This window comes from Pteropus alecto, unplaced genomic scaffold (assembly GCF_000325575.1).
Source record: "Pteropus alecto unplaced genomic scaffold, ASM32557v1 scaffold786, whole genome shotgun sequence".
In the NCBI taxonomy this organism is placed as follows: Eukaryota; Metazoa; Chordata; class Mammalia; order Chiroptera; family Pteropodidae; genus Pteropus; species Pteropus alecto.
In genome coordinates, this window is record NW_006438126.1 from 206,014 (window position 1) to 221,220 (window position 15,207).

Consider the following 15,207-nt stretch of genomic DNA (forward strand, 5'->3'; position numbering starts at 1 on the left):
GGTGCAGGCTTGCATCCAGCCAGCTGGCCCTTTGTTGTTTCCAGCCACCCATTGTACCAAAGATGTTGGGACTAGGATTCAGGGATTGTTGTCTCTCATTGAAATTGCTACCAAGGTTAGGCAGCCATTACAAGGGGCCTCCAGGGAAGGGAGCATCTGGGCACCAGCTGCCCAAAGGTCTCTTCTCTGTGGCTATTCATCAGAATCAGGGATTGGTTTCATTCAGATCTGCCTCTGATTGTCAGGCCCATTCTAGCTATTGTGTGGATGTTGCCACTCATAGGGCCAGACTCCAAACTGGTGACTTTGCAGACTCTAGTAGATGTGACCTATAATTGAATTTGTGCTTGGACTGAAAACTTTCCTGTCACTGTGACTGTGCTGAGTGGTGCTGAGACCAGAGCCTGGACTTGTCTGGTAAGCCGGGCTGGGGACTGTAGGATACAGCGTGTCTTGGTGACTCAATAGCTCCCCTGAAGTCAGCTTCTCTTCTGAGTCATGCTGTACTCTGCAGAGGGGAACTGAATCATCTCTCAGAAAGCCTCTGAACCTGAGAAACTGCTCTGGTAAGTCTTTTTCCACCAGTACCAGCTCAATCCCTTTAGGGTCTGAAGCCTGGACACTTTCCCCAAGGCCCTGCCCTAGGTCCAACATAGGCCTTGAGGATGCAACCTGATTAATGACTTCCAACCCCAAACACATCAAAGGAAATGATCCCTGTCTTTGGTCTTTAGATGGAGCATGTGAGTCTTTGGGAATGAGAAGGAGGTAATAGTGTGCAGAAGTGCCAGAGTTCAGGCAACACCTGTATATCTTGGTGATGGTGACATTGTACAGTGTCCTGTGAAACTGGGGGTCACTCATTCACACCTGAGGACCAATAAGTCATTGCAGCAAGACAATCATTTTGCTTTAAGTGGCACTTGGGTCTTGAAATTCTCCTTTAATGACAATGGCAACAATACTAATGTGATGGCTGACAGAAATTGAGTGTTCCTTGTATGCTGGCTTTGTTTGAGCTCTTCACTTACAGAATCTTATTTTCTCCATAGGATATTTTGCATTTCACAAACCAGAAGGCTGAGGATTAGAGAAGTTGCTTTTCAAAGGGCACACAGTTAAGCAAGATCAACAGTTGGGGTTTACACTTTGCTACTCAGCCTCTAATGTTTTCTCATCCGAGAAGCTGCTGTTGCTGGTGGCCATGCATAAGGGTTGGAGAGTGTGATGATCCCAGTCCATGGGGTAAAATCCTGGTGGGGGAGCCCCACAGCTGAGGTCTTGCCAGACATAGGAGGGTGGCCCTGACTGGGTCAGGGTGGCCTGTGAGTCTCACAAGGAATCCCCACCTCTATCCACTCATTTCTAGGTCAAGATTGTCTTGGCCATGGCCTCTGTGCAGGTATGGCTCTGTGCCCTGTGCAAGGTGTGTAGGGAGGTGGCCACCTGGAGCTGGGATGGATGCTGCTGATGTCAGCTGCCCTGCACTTGGGACTCCATGTTGGTTTTTGTTGCTACTACATCTCTGTTGGGAATATGTTTGGCTGTAGGAGGCTGATGATGAGTGATTTATGAATCAGACCTTGGAATGACCATCCTCTTCTCCCTGAAGCAGGCCTGCCCACAAGACCATTCCATTGTCAAAGGCCTGGGGGCCGAGAAATACCAGGCCATCTGGTATTGGGTTTGGGGAAGGTGGAAAGGGAGCTGGGCCAACACCTAAGAGGACATTTGTTTATCATGGAGTGCCTACTCTGTGCCAGGGCCTCCTAAGCATAGGTGATGGAGATGAAAAATGAGAGTCTGAGCCACTCATTCCTCCTCTTGCCCAGGAGAGAGGAAAGGGCAGATGGAAATTAGGAGATGAAGAAGTTACCAGAGAAAAGAATAGAGCAGAAGGCAGCTGGGGAAGGCAAGCACTAAGTCATAAATTTGTTTGGGTTTGGGTGTCTGCTAGTGGGTATAGAGATGGGGAAAGGAGTCAGTGCCTATTCTGAGCAGCTCACTCCCCCTGCACACCCCTGGCCATGGAGGCCAATGCTGGGATGTCATTCCACCCCCTTGGGCTGCCCACAGTGGCTGAGACAGAGATAGGAAGTAGGGCAGGGCTCTACTTATTGGCCCTTACTGGCCATGTGACATTGGGCAAGTGATTTCACTCACCTCTTGAGCCTCCAATTCCTTATCTGTTACATGGGGATGCATCTTCATAGCAGTCCAAGAGTTGATGTACACATCAAATAAGAAATGGATATCAGTAGCACCTTGTAAACTGCAAAGTGCTGTGCACATGATTTTACTCACTGCAGATCCTCTAGTCCCCCAGGAGTTCAAAAGCAGAGGGGATGCTGGGCATGACACTACCTTTTCTAAGGTTAGGGAGCTTTACTTCTCCCTGAGACAGAGGGAGCTTTGGTCTGACTCAGCTACTTCTCCCACGGTCCCTCTGCTGACCTTATATCTCTCCTTCCCAGGGGGTGACCATCGCTACATGAACAACTATACTAATAGCTACACAAGTGAGTGGAGTGCACCAGATACCATGAAGAGATACTCCATGTACCTCACACCCAAGGGTAAGGGAGAGTATCCTGCCGTTCTGTGGAGAAACTCAGCCAGGATCTCCCTGGGTGGAGTGGCTGTTCTCAGTTTGCCTGGGATGGTCCTGGCATGTACCTGCTGTCCCAGTGTAATCATTAACAGGGCCTCCTCTCACTCTCATAAGCATCCTGGTTTAAACAACAAATTATCTGGCTTCTTTCCCCTGTGACACAGACAGTCCCCATCTGCCTGTCACCTCTAGCCCACATCCTTCCCTCTCTTTCCTTATAGAGGGTCTCCTGGCTGCTGGTCTCACCTGCTCCTATCTGCTAGGCCGAGCTGTATTTTGCTTCTCCTGCTTAGGTTTTTGTTGTCCTATGTGAGGGTTGGCTCCTCCAGAATCATTCTGCTCTTCAAGGGCAGGGAGGCTGGTCTTCTGAATTTCCTCACCACTCCCTCCTTATGCAGTGTGGGGGTGGGGGTGCTGTGCAATGCAGCCTGACCCTCTCAGCCCTCCTCCAGGCCCTGCAGAGTCCTGCGCTGCAGGGATGACAACCTAGGTGGGGATATAGACCAGTGGCTGCCTGTCCTTGTCCTGTGATAGCCAGTCACATTCTTTGCACCAACAACAAACCACAACAATGCCTGTTACATAAGGTGGGTATGTCAGGCCCACCGGCTTCAGACAAAGGGTTTGTGCAGGTGTGTGTAGCGGAGCGGGGTCCAGAGAAAAGTGGGGTGTGAGAAAAGTAAAGAAAGGATTCATGAGGAAGGCACAAGGGACTGGGAGGGGGGAACTGAGAGTCTTCACTGATTCACACACCTCAGACACACATTCAATGGGAGGGGCTCAGGTAATTGGGAGAGATGAGCTCAGTAGACAGGAACCTCTGCTGCCCCACCCAATTTGAAAACAACACCTGAACATCTTTGGAAGGCCTGGCTAGGCAGCTGGTGCCTGAGTTCCACCCCCTCCCCACTCAATCCCCGCCCCTGCTCCACATTCCTGGTGTAGGAGGGCAGTCCTACCCCCTGCTCTCCCCAGGGTGCTACCCTTTGGAACTAGTTCTGCAAGAGGGTGAACTGCATTAACCAACTACCCTAGTATCCCTTGCCTAGGTCTTCTCCCTTCTAGCTCTCTCTGTCCTCTGAGGACCAGACCCTGATGTGGTATTGAGCTCCCAAACTGATTTCTGCTTGACTCCTCTGCTGTATAGAAGACTGAGGGGCATTCAGGCTCTACTGCAGGCTGTGATGAGGGGAACAGAGCAGTAATGAAGGATGGAGGAAGGAGCACAGACCGGCCAAGATGTCACCCTGAGAGCCTTGGGCTGTTCACTGCCTCCTCAGTACTCCTCTCTGAGAAGAAAAGAGTATGGACTCAAATGCTAGGAGAGCTTCCAGTTCTGTCACTAAGGCAGGCTGTGACATTTGTAAGTGGAAGAAACAGGTTCATCCAGTGTCCCTGCCCCTTTACTGGAGACAGAAAGGAGGAGGAAATTTGCCCTCTGGGAGCTCCCAGGCTCTGGGTAGAGGCAAGGAAAGGGCCAAGGAGAGTCAGCAACAAGTCAGGAATCAACGGCCACCAGCTTGAGTCTGGGAGCTTTGTGGCTGTGAGAATGGGCAATAAGACTTCTCAGAAGAGTTTAGTCTCCCAGATCCTTGAAAGAGGGCAGTGTGTTCAGCAAAGGAGTGTGGCTGTGATGGGCAGCAGGCACTGGGGGGAGAGAGGAATGAGGAACCACAGGTGCAAAGGTTTAGAGAAAAGCCCAGCAGGTGCTGGGCCAGATGGGATGGAACTTGGAGCTTTGGGGGTGGGGGCAACGTCTAGTTAGGCAGGAGGGAAGGAGCTCATAAAAGGATGCTGACATAAGTGGGGAGGATGTTTTCTTCATCTGCAAAGTGCGGGTATGGCTCCTATTCTGCCATCTTCTCAAGATATATGTGAGAGCCTGAATTTGGGGTGGTAATGGTGATAGCATCTGTGCAGTGTCAGGCTCCCATCCCTGGAGAGAAGCATCTGGGTCATATTCGTGGGCACCGGCTCATCAAGTCCCTCACTTGGCCAAGGGTCTAATGCCTCTGCCCTCCTCATTGTTACCATTTCCCTTCTCCCATTTCCTAGCCTATGGGGTCTTGGTCACATAGGAACTGGCTCAGGAAGGGAGTGTTGGCTTTTCAAGCCTTTGGTGATCCTCAGAGCTCCCAAGTAGGGTTACCATATATCAGTCTGTCCAGGATTGTCCAGATTTATACCTGGTACTCCTGGCATAATTATCAGTGGCCCCCCTTTCACCCTTTAAAGTGTCCCAATTTAGATAGTAAATTGAGCAGTCACCTTATTCTAGACCCAAAAGAGCTGTCATAGTAGTGGAACCCAGGTCCAGGGACAGGCAGTAGACAAAAAGTCCTGCCTAGCACCCTTTGGGTCAGAAGTCATAGGTCCCTAATTGAGCCAGAACTACTTTCCTTTGGTGACAGCTACTCCTTTGTTTCACAGGTGGGGCCAGGACATCATACCAGCCTGTGTCCCCTAGCCGCCTCTCCAAGGAGGTCAATCAGAAGAACTTCAACAATCTCTATGGTACCAAAGGTAGGAGGTGGCTCAGCATGAGGGTGAGCAGGGCCTATGTGTGGGCAGGAGGTGGGAGTTGGGGAGGGGAGTAGGACTCCCCAATTTAAGGTGAATATGGATATCTGGGTTGGGATTGCAGACTCAAAGATGAGTGGGAAGGGGTCCTACTGAGCCTGGGGGGCGGGGAGGGGAAGTGTAGTGTGTGTGTGTACATGTGTGATATTGTTAGTTAGGCTGGAAGAAAGGCAGATGTGCACCTCAGCATCACTGAAAACCCCTGAGTCCATGTGATCTTCTCCCTGAAGAATAGGTCAAGGAAAGTGGAAACTGGGGTTAGATATGGAGACTTTCCTTAATGATTGTCAGGGCACAAGGAACCACAAAAGAACCTTTAACTGATCTGTGTACCTCTGCGTTGAAAAGTTGTCCAGTGGTTAAGACCAATTAGTGTAGCTGTAAATGGAAAAGATAGCATGATATGAGATGGGTCCATCCCTGGAAGGCCATGTGAGGTGAGCGAGTGACACGACCTGAAGACTCAGAAGTGGTTAAATGGGAGTGGAGATGTGGCTTCTCCAGGGAGAGCTGGAGGGACCCATGAGCAGGGTTCCTTGACCCAGTGCACTGAGGGCACCACTGTCCGAGGGCAGGGCGTGCACTCAATGGGCCCAGGTTCTGGGAGACCTTGGTTCCATCCTAGGGTGCTGGGAACATGGCAGCTATGTGCAGAAAAAGAGGGGACTAGGCCAATGCCACCAGAGCCCCTGCCTCAGACACAGCACCAGAAGATCTGAAGAGGCAAAAAAGGGTGTGCAGGGGATATTCTTCAGGGAGGACAAGGCCCCAGAGATCTGGAGGGTCAGAGTCACCTAGGGACAGGGCAATGCCTACACCTGTATTGCCAGGATTGGATTCACATCGTACCGTCACATTCAGGGAAGACTGTGAGCTCTGTGAGGGCAGAAGCTAGGTCTGTCCTATTTGCTGCCATAATCCCAGAGCCAAAAGAAGGGGCTTAGAAAACATTTGTTGAAAGAAAGATTGCCTAATGAATGAGTGAATGAAAGGGCAAGTCATATGGCCCCCTATAGCCTTGGGGGATATGCTCACTGAGTGCCATGCTATAGAGGCTTCCTGAGGTCCATGTGGGAAGGGTTTCATCCTGGGACAGGTGAGCAGCCCAGCCATCTCTGATAGCTGAGCCCAAAGTTCATCCCTAGCCCTCCTGTGAGCAGCTGTGGGAGAAACTCTCCAAGACTGGGGACGTTGCATGGAGTGAGCTTGATAGAAAGAGCTCCCACATGCTTCCCTAGGCCTCTGGGAGGGCCCAACATCTATGGGGGCCCCAAAACCTCCCACTTGAATACCCTAATGGTGTCCCTACTGTCCTGTACACCCTCTCCACTGCCTCCTTTCCTCTACACGACATGGGGACATGCTAGCAAATGGATATTGTCAGCCCATTTCCCTTGGTGAGCAGAATTCCAAGAGTTATATCAACTGCTTCTGTTCCCAAACTTTTGCATGTGTTTGTTTTTAGTTGTTCTTTTGCTCATTCATTCATCTACCGTACGATGTACAATGTACAATGAGCACCTTCTGGGAACTAGGCTCTGTGCCAGGCATAAGTGTGATGCTGGCCAGATGGGTATATACCCTGCCCCGTGGGGCCCAGTGGGAAAGTGCAACCACAACCCAGGGGGCAAGGAGTGTGAGGTGAAGTGGGGCAGGAGCTGAGGAACACACAGACTTGGGGACATGACATGGAAGCTGACACCCGAAGACCCAACACATAAATTTGCTAAGGGTGGGGGAGCAAGTCTGTGCAAAAAGCCTGGGCAAGAAAGAGCCTTGTGTGTATAAGGAACTCAGAGCACAGCCTGAGTGGAACATTGTGTGATGGAGAAGAGTGAAGAGAAGTGAAGCAGGAAGTGGAGACTGCAGTGAGGGATGGGGATACCATCTCATGAAAGAACTGTGAACTGCGTAGTACAAACTTTGTACCTCCATCTGAGGACAGTAGACCTTTAGATTGGGCAGGGACACAACAACACTTTATAGTTTAGGGCAACTTTGATGTCAGGAAGGATTGTCAGAAGACATAACTGGAGCCCAGCAGCACCCTGGCTTGAGAAGTGGTGAGGGCTGGAGAGACAGAAGCCTCATTCTGCCTCTGGCCCCCATGTGGGGCTGCCTCTGTCTGACACCCTTCCCTTGCCCTGCCAGGTAACTACACATCCCGGGTCTGGGAGTACTCCTCCACCATGCAGAGCTCCGATGACCTGCCCACTGTCCAAGGCAGCTCCTCCTTCTCCCTGAAAGGTGAGCCTTCCCTGCTTTGCCCTCTGCCTTTCCCGTCACCTGCCAAGCTCTGCTTTGGTTTCTGCTCCCTCACTCACCATTTCCTCACCTTGAAGAGGGCAGAACCTTGAAGAGGACAGAAAGCTGGAGAGCTGTCTCTATCCATGTCTTTGCCATCAAGGAGGGCTGAGCCACAAGAGCATTTCTCAGAATTTGTTTTGTCACATACTAGTTCCTAAGGATGCACCATGACAACAAGCCTCAGTATTAGGGAGTTCAAGACAAGCCACATGCTCCATAACTCTCACCCCAGACATCCCCAGGGTGCTTCCATCAGGCTGAATTCTGGAGTCTTTCTACTGCAGAAAGTTTATTTAACTTTATTCATGCAGTGACTCCCAGCCTTGGTTGACTCTAGAACCCTGTGGCTATATGGCACATGTCAACATCTCAAAGAGACAGAGCTACTTTGGGAAAGGTGGGACTAAATGATCTCTAAGGACTTCAAGTCTGATTCTGCTCCCCAGAATTTTGACAAGGCTGAGTAGTCAATGCCTACTGTCCCCTGGTTTTGGGTCATTTTGAGAGGACAGGCTTGAGCCAAATCCCAGCTCACAGTGGAGCCCAGAGCCCTCATGTCTCTTTTGAAATGTTCAAGTGACAACTCTGGTGTGCTATGCTGGGAGTAACCAAGTCTGTCTTCTGGCACCCAAGATGTTTGGCCTGGAAGAAAGGATAAGCAGGTTGAGTTGGGTCAGAGAGAGGGCAGGTGGCTGTACAGGGCAGGCAGACCCCCAAGCAGTGGCCTCTGAAGGTGGCTTTATCACCCAGTTGTCTCTTCCTGCCTGGGATACCAGCCTATGCCTCGGGCAGAGATTCTTGAAATGACCAGTAAAATGAAGGAAAAAGGAATATGACTAGAGGGTCTCAGCCTGCAGGAACCCCTGGGAAACTGGGACTTCCCTTGGCCTGTCTGGCTTCCAACAGATCCCTCCCTGCTTTCTGGTTAAGCCCAAGTCAAAGACCACCCAGCGAGGAAGACAACCACCTTCAGGTGTGATTTAGAGCTTTCATGTTCCTCAGAATCTCCCCATCATCCTGCAGAGCATCCTCTGTAGAAGGCCTTGCCTAGAAGAGCCATTTCTCAAATACACCAGGTCCTGCTGGAATAGCCCAGGAACATCCGCTGTTACATTCACACAGATCAGTTCACCAAATCTGCTAGGAATGGCCTTGATTGAGAGTTCTGAGCAAGGCTGCATGTGTGCTAGGAGAACTCCTGCCTGTGGGGGTCGACCCGGCCCTGCACCTGCTCCAGCAGTTCTTGGGGAGGGAAAAGACATGCCCTGAGTGCAGGCAGCATTGAGCAAGGGCTATGGAATGGAAGTGCTCCAGAGGTGTGACTCCTCTGGCCCCTCCTGAGACTAGCATCGTGCTGCTAATGCCTCTCTCTCTCCCAGCAGGCACAGGGAAAGTCCCCTATCAATTCACCAGCTTGGGACAGGCCACCACAGAGTTTTCCAAACCATTGGACACCAGTGGGCTGTTTAAAAATCATCCCGGTATCTGTTTCCAATCCCATCCCTTTCTCTTCTATAGTGGGGCAAGTGGGACAGCCTGTGGGAGTCTGCCACTTCTAGGGTATCTTGGTTCCTACTCCCCGGAGGCCCTGGAAGAGGGATGAATGTCCCCCTCCCCTCATCTCTATCCTCACCTCTCTCATGGCTGGCTGGCAGGCATGGGATTTTCTTTCTGGGAACGGAGGAGTGAGACCTGAATTCTCCCTCTCTCAATCTCCTACTAAGGACCAGCGGAACCCTCTCTTTCTAAGGCTGCCCTATCCCCAGATGCAGGGAGAGACCTGGGTTCTCTGCTCTGCCTCTGCCCCCTTGCTAAGTGCCAACCCAGAAAAGAACCAGCTAGCTGGGATCCTGGCAGTGCTGCAGGTGATTTCTGGGTCTGACCAGCTTATTGGCCCTAAGAGCAGGCCAGGATAGGGCCCTGGGTTGTCCCAACCAAAGACAAATCCTGTTTGTTCCTTGAGCTCTGTGCCCAGTTCACAGCCTATTCTTTCCCAGGCACCACTGGCTGTCCTTACAGGGGGACAGCTGACACTGAGAGTGCTTTTTATAATTTTGTGGACAAGAGCTCCTTAAAGATCCCACTGGGGAGGTGTGGGCAGGTAAGCCCAGGGAGCCCTGCCCTGTACCAGCACCTTCAGGACCAGGCCTAGACAGTGCCCACATGCACTGGACCCCTTGGGTTTGATGTCTTACCCCTGGACCACAGACACATGGCAGATTACTGCCTCTCTCTGGGTCTCGGCCTCTTGCTTCTGAAGCAGGGGAGAGGTAACAGAACAGTGTAGGAGAAACATTAGGGTGGGTTTTGGAGTCTAAAGAAACCTGTGTTCAAGTCCTGACTGCTGCTTATTATCTGTGCAATTCAAGGTAAACTGCTGAGCTCACAGAAATGGAGTGGAGACTCAGCGAGACATATGCAAAGTCCCAGCATATTGCTTGGCATGATTGGGGCCAATAAATGGGAGGGCTTGTCCATGTAGCACAGGAGAGTTGGAAGGAACACCTCCTGGTGGAAATCCTGGCAGGCTGTGCTCATGAAGGCTTTCCTGGCCTTAGAGGAGGGGAGGGTTCAGGGCTGTGAGTCTTCAGGCTAGGTAGAGAAATCCCTATAGAATGGTGTGATCCTGACCTCAATTTGGGGACAATACGTCCCTGCTTCCTGGCCCAGCTCAGCTGGCCTGCTCTATCTCCTCTTCTGCCTTGGGGCCTCTGCCCTTTGGCCAGCCTCCCCAGGATTTCCCATCGTGGGGGGTCCCTGATTGCTGGACACCTCTTCAGGGGTGGCTATAATTGGTAATGGGCTGGATGGAGCTTGGTGATGACTTTGGAGATGGCATCTGTGTCCTGGGACCCCGACTGCCTGGCCATGCTCCATCTGACTGGAGCCTCCTATCTCCCCAGGTTATCCCTCCCTCATGAGGAGCCAGAGCCCCAAGGCCCAGCCCCAGACTTGGAAATCCGGAAAGCAGACTTTGCTGGTGAGTAAGGGGCCACAAGGAGTGCCCACCTGGGCACAGGCATGTCTAGATTAGGCATGGAATTGGGCTCCCCAGGGGCAACTGGTCATCACCTGCCCAGGGCCTGTGGGAGAATGTTGACCTCTCTGGGTCATGGGGTGGAAGAAGGAGGTAGCAGTGGCCTGAATATCTCCATTGCAACAAAAGGTAGTAGAAATCCAGGGCTAATAGGCACGGGGCCTGGATAAACACGTACTTTGGGGGCCTCAGTTTACTAATCTGTTAAATGGACGCCCTGGTTTTTAAAAATGTTACAAATGGTTGTTGGGAACCTATGTTTGTTGAATGATGGCTTGGTCCTGCCAGTTCTGAGAATGTAAAATTCTCAGTCCAGGGCCCAGGCATCCTAGAGATGAGTCCTACCTCTTTGGGGCCTGTTCTCCAGCTCTGACAGCATAGGGGCAATTGGGGTGATAGTATGGTGAGGCAGAGGCTGTAAAGTTAAGAACAGATATATTTAGGTTTCAATAGCTAATGACTTTGAGCTGCACAAGCAAAAAGCATGGCCTTGAAGTCTAGCCACCTGCTGGCTGTGGAATCCTGGGCAAGTCAGAGTCCTCTTTGGGACTCTTGTTTCTTCATGCTTATAATGTGGTGCTGAGATGAGGTAACCTGTAATACCCTGTAGTTCTGACATGCCTGACTCTTGCCCAAGACCTCAGCAATCAGGGATTGTTCTTCACATGCTGTGCCTCTGCCTCCACAGATACTTCTATCCTGAAGGCCCATGCCAGGCCTTGCTGAAGGAGTCAGCCAGCTGGCCTGAGATGTGGATGGCATCTGATTAGGACAGGGGCTAGAATCCACAGTTCCCTGCTAGCTTTGCATTTGGAGGACAGAGCATGGGCAAGTGATTTGCTCTGGGCTGCAAAGAGTGACTGGAGCTTGTTTAATTGGAAAGAATCTTTAATTTGCTGGTGATAGGAGCTAAGTGATCATGTATATAATTTAGAGCTGGGCCCAGGGGCATTGCAGGAACAGGACTGTGAAATGCAGATACAAGGAGAAAATAGAAGCTTTCTGTTCCTAGACTTGGTCCTCCCCTCCCTACTGCATACTCTCTCATCTCCCAGACTGTGTCTCAGCAGAGAAGGCTCATCACCACCTTGAGTTGCCTGGCAGGGCAGGATTCTGCTAGGAGAATAGAAGCAGATGATAATGTGTGAAGAGGGCTGGCTGGGAGTCACTCTGCTGAGGTCTGGTCCCAGCCTTTTCACCAACTTGCTCTGTGACCTCCTGTGAATCATTCTTCCTCTGTACCTCAGTTTCCCAATCTGTAACATGAGTCACATGGCTGGATGATTTCATAGCTCTTCCAAATTTTATGTGCTGTAACCACGAACCAGAGAGGGAACAGGTAGGCGGGTTAAAGGGAGAGCACCCTGCCCAGATGCCATGAGGCTCTCTGTTCCTGCCCACCCATCACTCTGGGCTCCTAACAAGACAGTTCACTGACTTCTGACCCATTTTACTGACCCAGCCTTCCTGAAAGAAAGGCTACAGCCATTGTCAGGTCTATTCACTTTGCCTTATTGAATTCTTTGGGATCCAGGCAGGCACCTGGGGGTCAGAAGACCTGGTCCAGACTCTGTTCTGCCACTAAGTAGCTGTGTGACTTTGCCTGTGTCATTGCCCTCCCTGGGTCTCTATCTCTTCCTTTGTTTAAAAGGTGGTTTCGTAAAAGACTGGCTAAAGACTCAACCCCACATTCCACAGGCCACCTAGTCATGCTGTGAACCAAACATAGACAAGGAAGTACAAGCAGATACAAGTTTGTAGGCTAGCAAGGCCAAGGGAACACCCTTGGTGCCTCTGTACTGAGATCAGTTGGGTGTTTGCTGGGCCCAGACACTGGCCCAGCTCAGGAATAAAACCACTTCTTGAGACCTTCTAGGAGTCTACGGTGCTTGGAGGGACAAGCAGTAGCTAAAATGTGCTCTTTCATTTCAGCCTGGAGGGTGGTTTTTCAGGCCTCTGATGAAGTGATTGGGAAGAGAGGAGGAGCACTGATTTCATGAAATTGCTGCAGGATATAATACATAGAGCTGGTGGGAAAGTTGTCACTGGCTCTGTCCTGAGAGACACTCTCTGAATCCTGATAAGGAGGCAGGATGAGAGAGGTGGTGGGTCTGGGGTGGACGCCCATGATCTGTGTTGGGCTGGTGCAGTTGTTTGTCCTCTCTGTACTCCCTCTGTCAGAGAGAATTATGAAGAGAGCAGAAGCAAAGATTTGAAGCCCTTGACACTCAAGAAATGGTAGGGAGACATGGGCAGGGGTAAGAGGTAGACTCTGGAACCAGACTGCTGGGGCTCAAATCCTGGCTCCTCTACTTATCAGCTGGATGACTTTGTGCAAATTGCTTAGCCTCTCTGTGCCTTGTTTTTTTATCATCTATAAAATGGGTATGATAATGTTAACCCACTTAATTGGGTAGTTGCAGAAATTCCGTGAGTCCATCTATATAAACAGTTCTGTGCAGTTTTGTCGAGTAGAAAGCTCTGTATAAATGGGAGCTATGGTGGTGCTGCGAGGGCCTTCCTGGGCCATGTAGAGAAAGTTTGACAAGGGGCTGAGGTTCAAGCTTACCGACCTACTGATGGGAACCAGCTCTAATTAGGGTTTGAACCTGGAGACTCTGATAACATTGGAGACCAATCCTGTGACCACACAGGGTAGATAATGCTTGCAGGTTAGGCCACAGGCCCCTAGAATTGTTGGGGTTCAGACCACTGCTGCTTCCTGGGGGATGTTAGGGTAAGATGGGTCTAGCTAGTATGCTCCACTGTCATTTGCCTTCCCTAACTACTCTTGTTCTCTACAGTCTCACTACCGGCCATTCTACGTCAACAAAGGCAATGGAATTGGGTCCAACGAGGCCCCATGAGTTCCAGACAGGCAGGAATGATGCACCACCACCCTTGCCCTCCTCGGCTGACCCTGCTGCTTTTGCTACTGTTCTTATTTGGGTGGGACGGAGCCCAGTCCTGTGCCTGCCCTCCCCCAGCACTCTAATGGCCATCCTGGTCTCCCCTCTCCTTCCCTATTAGCCACACTCCATCCAGGACCCTCTCCTGTTTTGAGGCTTCATTGGTCACCATCTTTCTTGTGCTCAAAGACCAAGCATCATAGGGGTGGGAAATAGGTAGACTTTTCTCCCCTAAGCCACCACCTTCTTCCTCTTGGGCAGGATCCCTGGGGTTAGCAGTAGATGCCCACATAGTAGCAGTCTGCCTCTTCTGCCCATGCCCCTGCTGTCTTCAGGCTTTCTGGGCATTTCTCTCTAAAATCTCTTGCCCCATGATGCAGTCAGTAGGTACCTGGCCAAAACAACTGCTCATCTCTCATCTACACAGGCCTCCCTTTTTCTTCCCAGCAGCATGGCTCCATCAGGAGACTGGCCCTATGTGCCCTGCTCTGGCTCTACCTATTAATGCCAAACCTGGCAGAACCTGAAGCCCTTGGCCACCAGAGAGGGAAACTTCTCAGTGTCTTGGAATTATCTTGCCTGGCCTTGGGTCTCACATCCACTTTGAGAGGTGTGGTCCCTGAGGATAGGCTCTCCTGGCTGGCGGGATGATCTTAGCCAAGATTTTCCCCTCTTCTACCTGCTGAGATGAGCAATTCCCTTGGCATGATATAATCTACTCATGAAAATAGCTGCTGGTTGGGGCAGGGGGAAGAGCAGAGAAAATAGCTACTGGCCCAGCTGCCTTGAGAGAAATACCATTTATCTATAGAATTTCATCAGTTTTATAATTTTGTGTTCTCCTGGCAATGGGAAGTGAGCATGCTGGTGAAAGTGGCTGTGCTGGCAACTGCCAGTACTATTTACAAGAGTGCCTTACTCACTGTCCCCACCCTCATCCAGGGCCCCTGTCACAGAATCTTCCTTTTTCCTCTCACTGCCCTCCATGTTGCATGTTGTCAAGAGACCCAGGGCCTCGAGAGGAGACCAAACCAGGAGCAGCAAGGCAGGGTCACCCTTCCTCTCACAGCCCCGTTCAGGTCCATGAGGGCTATGGGGAGGTGGACCAGCTCTCAGGGGTAGGGGAGGGAGGAAGGGTGGGAGATACTCAGCTTGGGCATTCTCCTCAATAAAGCACTAATCACCTACTTCTTTTGTATTGAATGCATGTTTCCCTCAGAGTCACCAGAGATATTGGCTATAATTCTTCTAAATATACTTTTCCACCTCTGATGGGTATGTGGTCATCTTCCCTCTTTCTTCTAGAAGATGTGACTCCTTTGGGTCTCCCTTCCACCCCTCCCACCTTCATCTGAGTCCCTGGGGTATAGTGCAGGAGACTGGACCTTTCTGAGGCTAACAATGAGCAGAAGGGAGGACATGGAATGGGGTCTTGGAATATGTCTACTACCCAGAGAGCTGTGAGTGCTCAGACCCCTTGGCCAGCCTACCCTAAAGTCTCTAGAAGGTAGAAGGGCCCAGGAGTGGCTACACACAGGCTGGAGTACAGGCTCACCAGAGGCTTCAGTCCTGAGGGCCTTCTCAGTAGTGGGGATGACTCCCCGGGCCAAAGGCTGTCAGGATTGCTGGGATCCTGAGGGGCATGGAGAAAGGAAATGAGGCCTTCCAGTCCCTGGAAGCCCAGAGAGGCCTGGAGGGACAGTCAGGGAAGGCTTCCTGGAAGAGGAAATCAAGATAGAAAATATGACTGATAGAGAGGAAAA

General features: G+C 51.1%; 1 protein-coding gene across 1 annotated transcript in view; it reads left to right on the plus strand.

The window, feature by feature from the left end:
* The window catches only part of TRIM29 (tripartite motif containing 29), a 26,591-nt gene extending 11,983 nt beyond the window's left edge, over positions 1-14,608 (plus strand). The window contains exons 5-9 of the mRNA XM_006915649.3: positions 2,475-2,576; positions 5,042-5,134; positions 7,343-7,438; positions 10,402-10,478; positions 13,340-14,608. Coding sequence (XP_006915711.1) covers positions 2,475-2,576; positions 5,042-5,134; positions 7,343-7,438; positions 10,402-10,478; positions 13,340-13,402 — 431 coding nt within the window. The 3' untranslated portion in view covers positions 13,403-14,608. The remainder of the gene's footprint in view (positions 1-2,474; positions 2,577-5,041; positions 5,135-7,342; positions 7,439-10,401; positions 10,479-13,339) is intronic.
* The last annotated feature ends 599 nt before the right edge of the window (positions 14,609-15,207 follow it).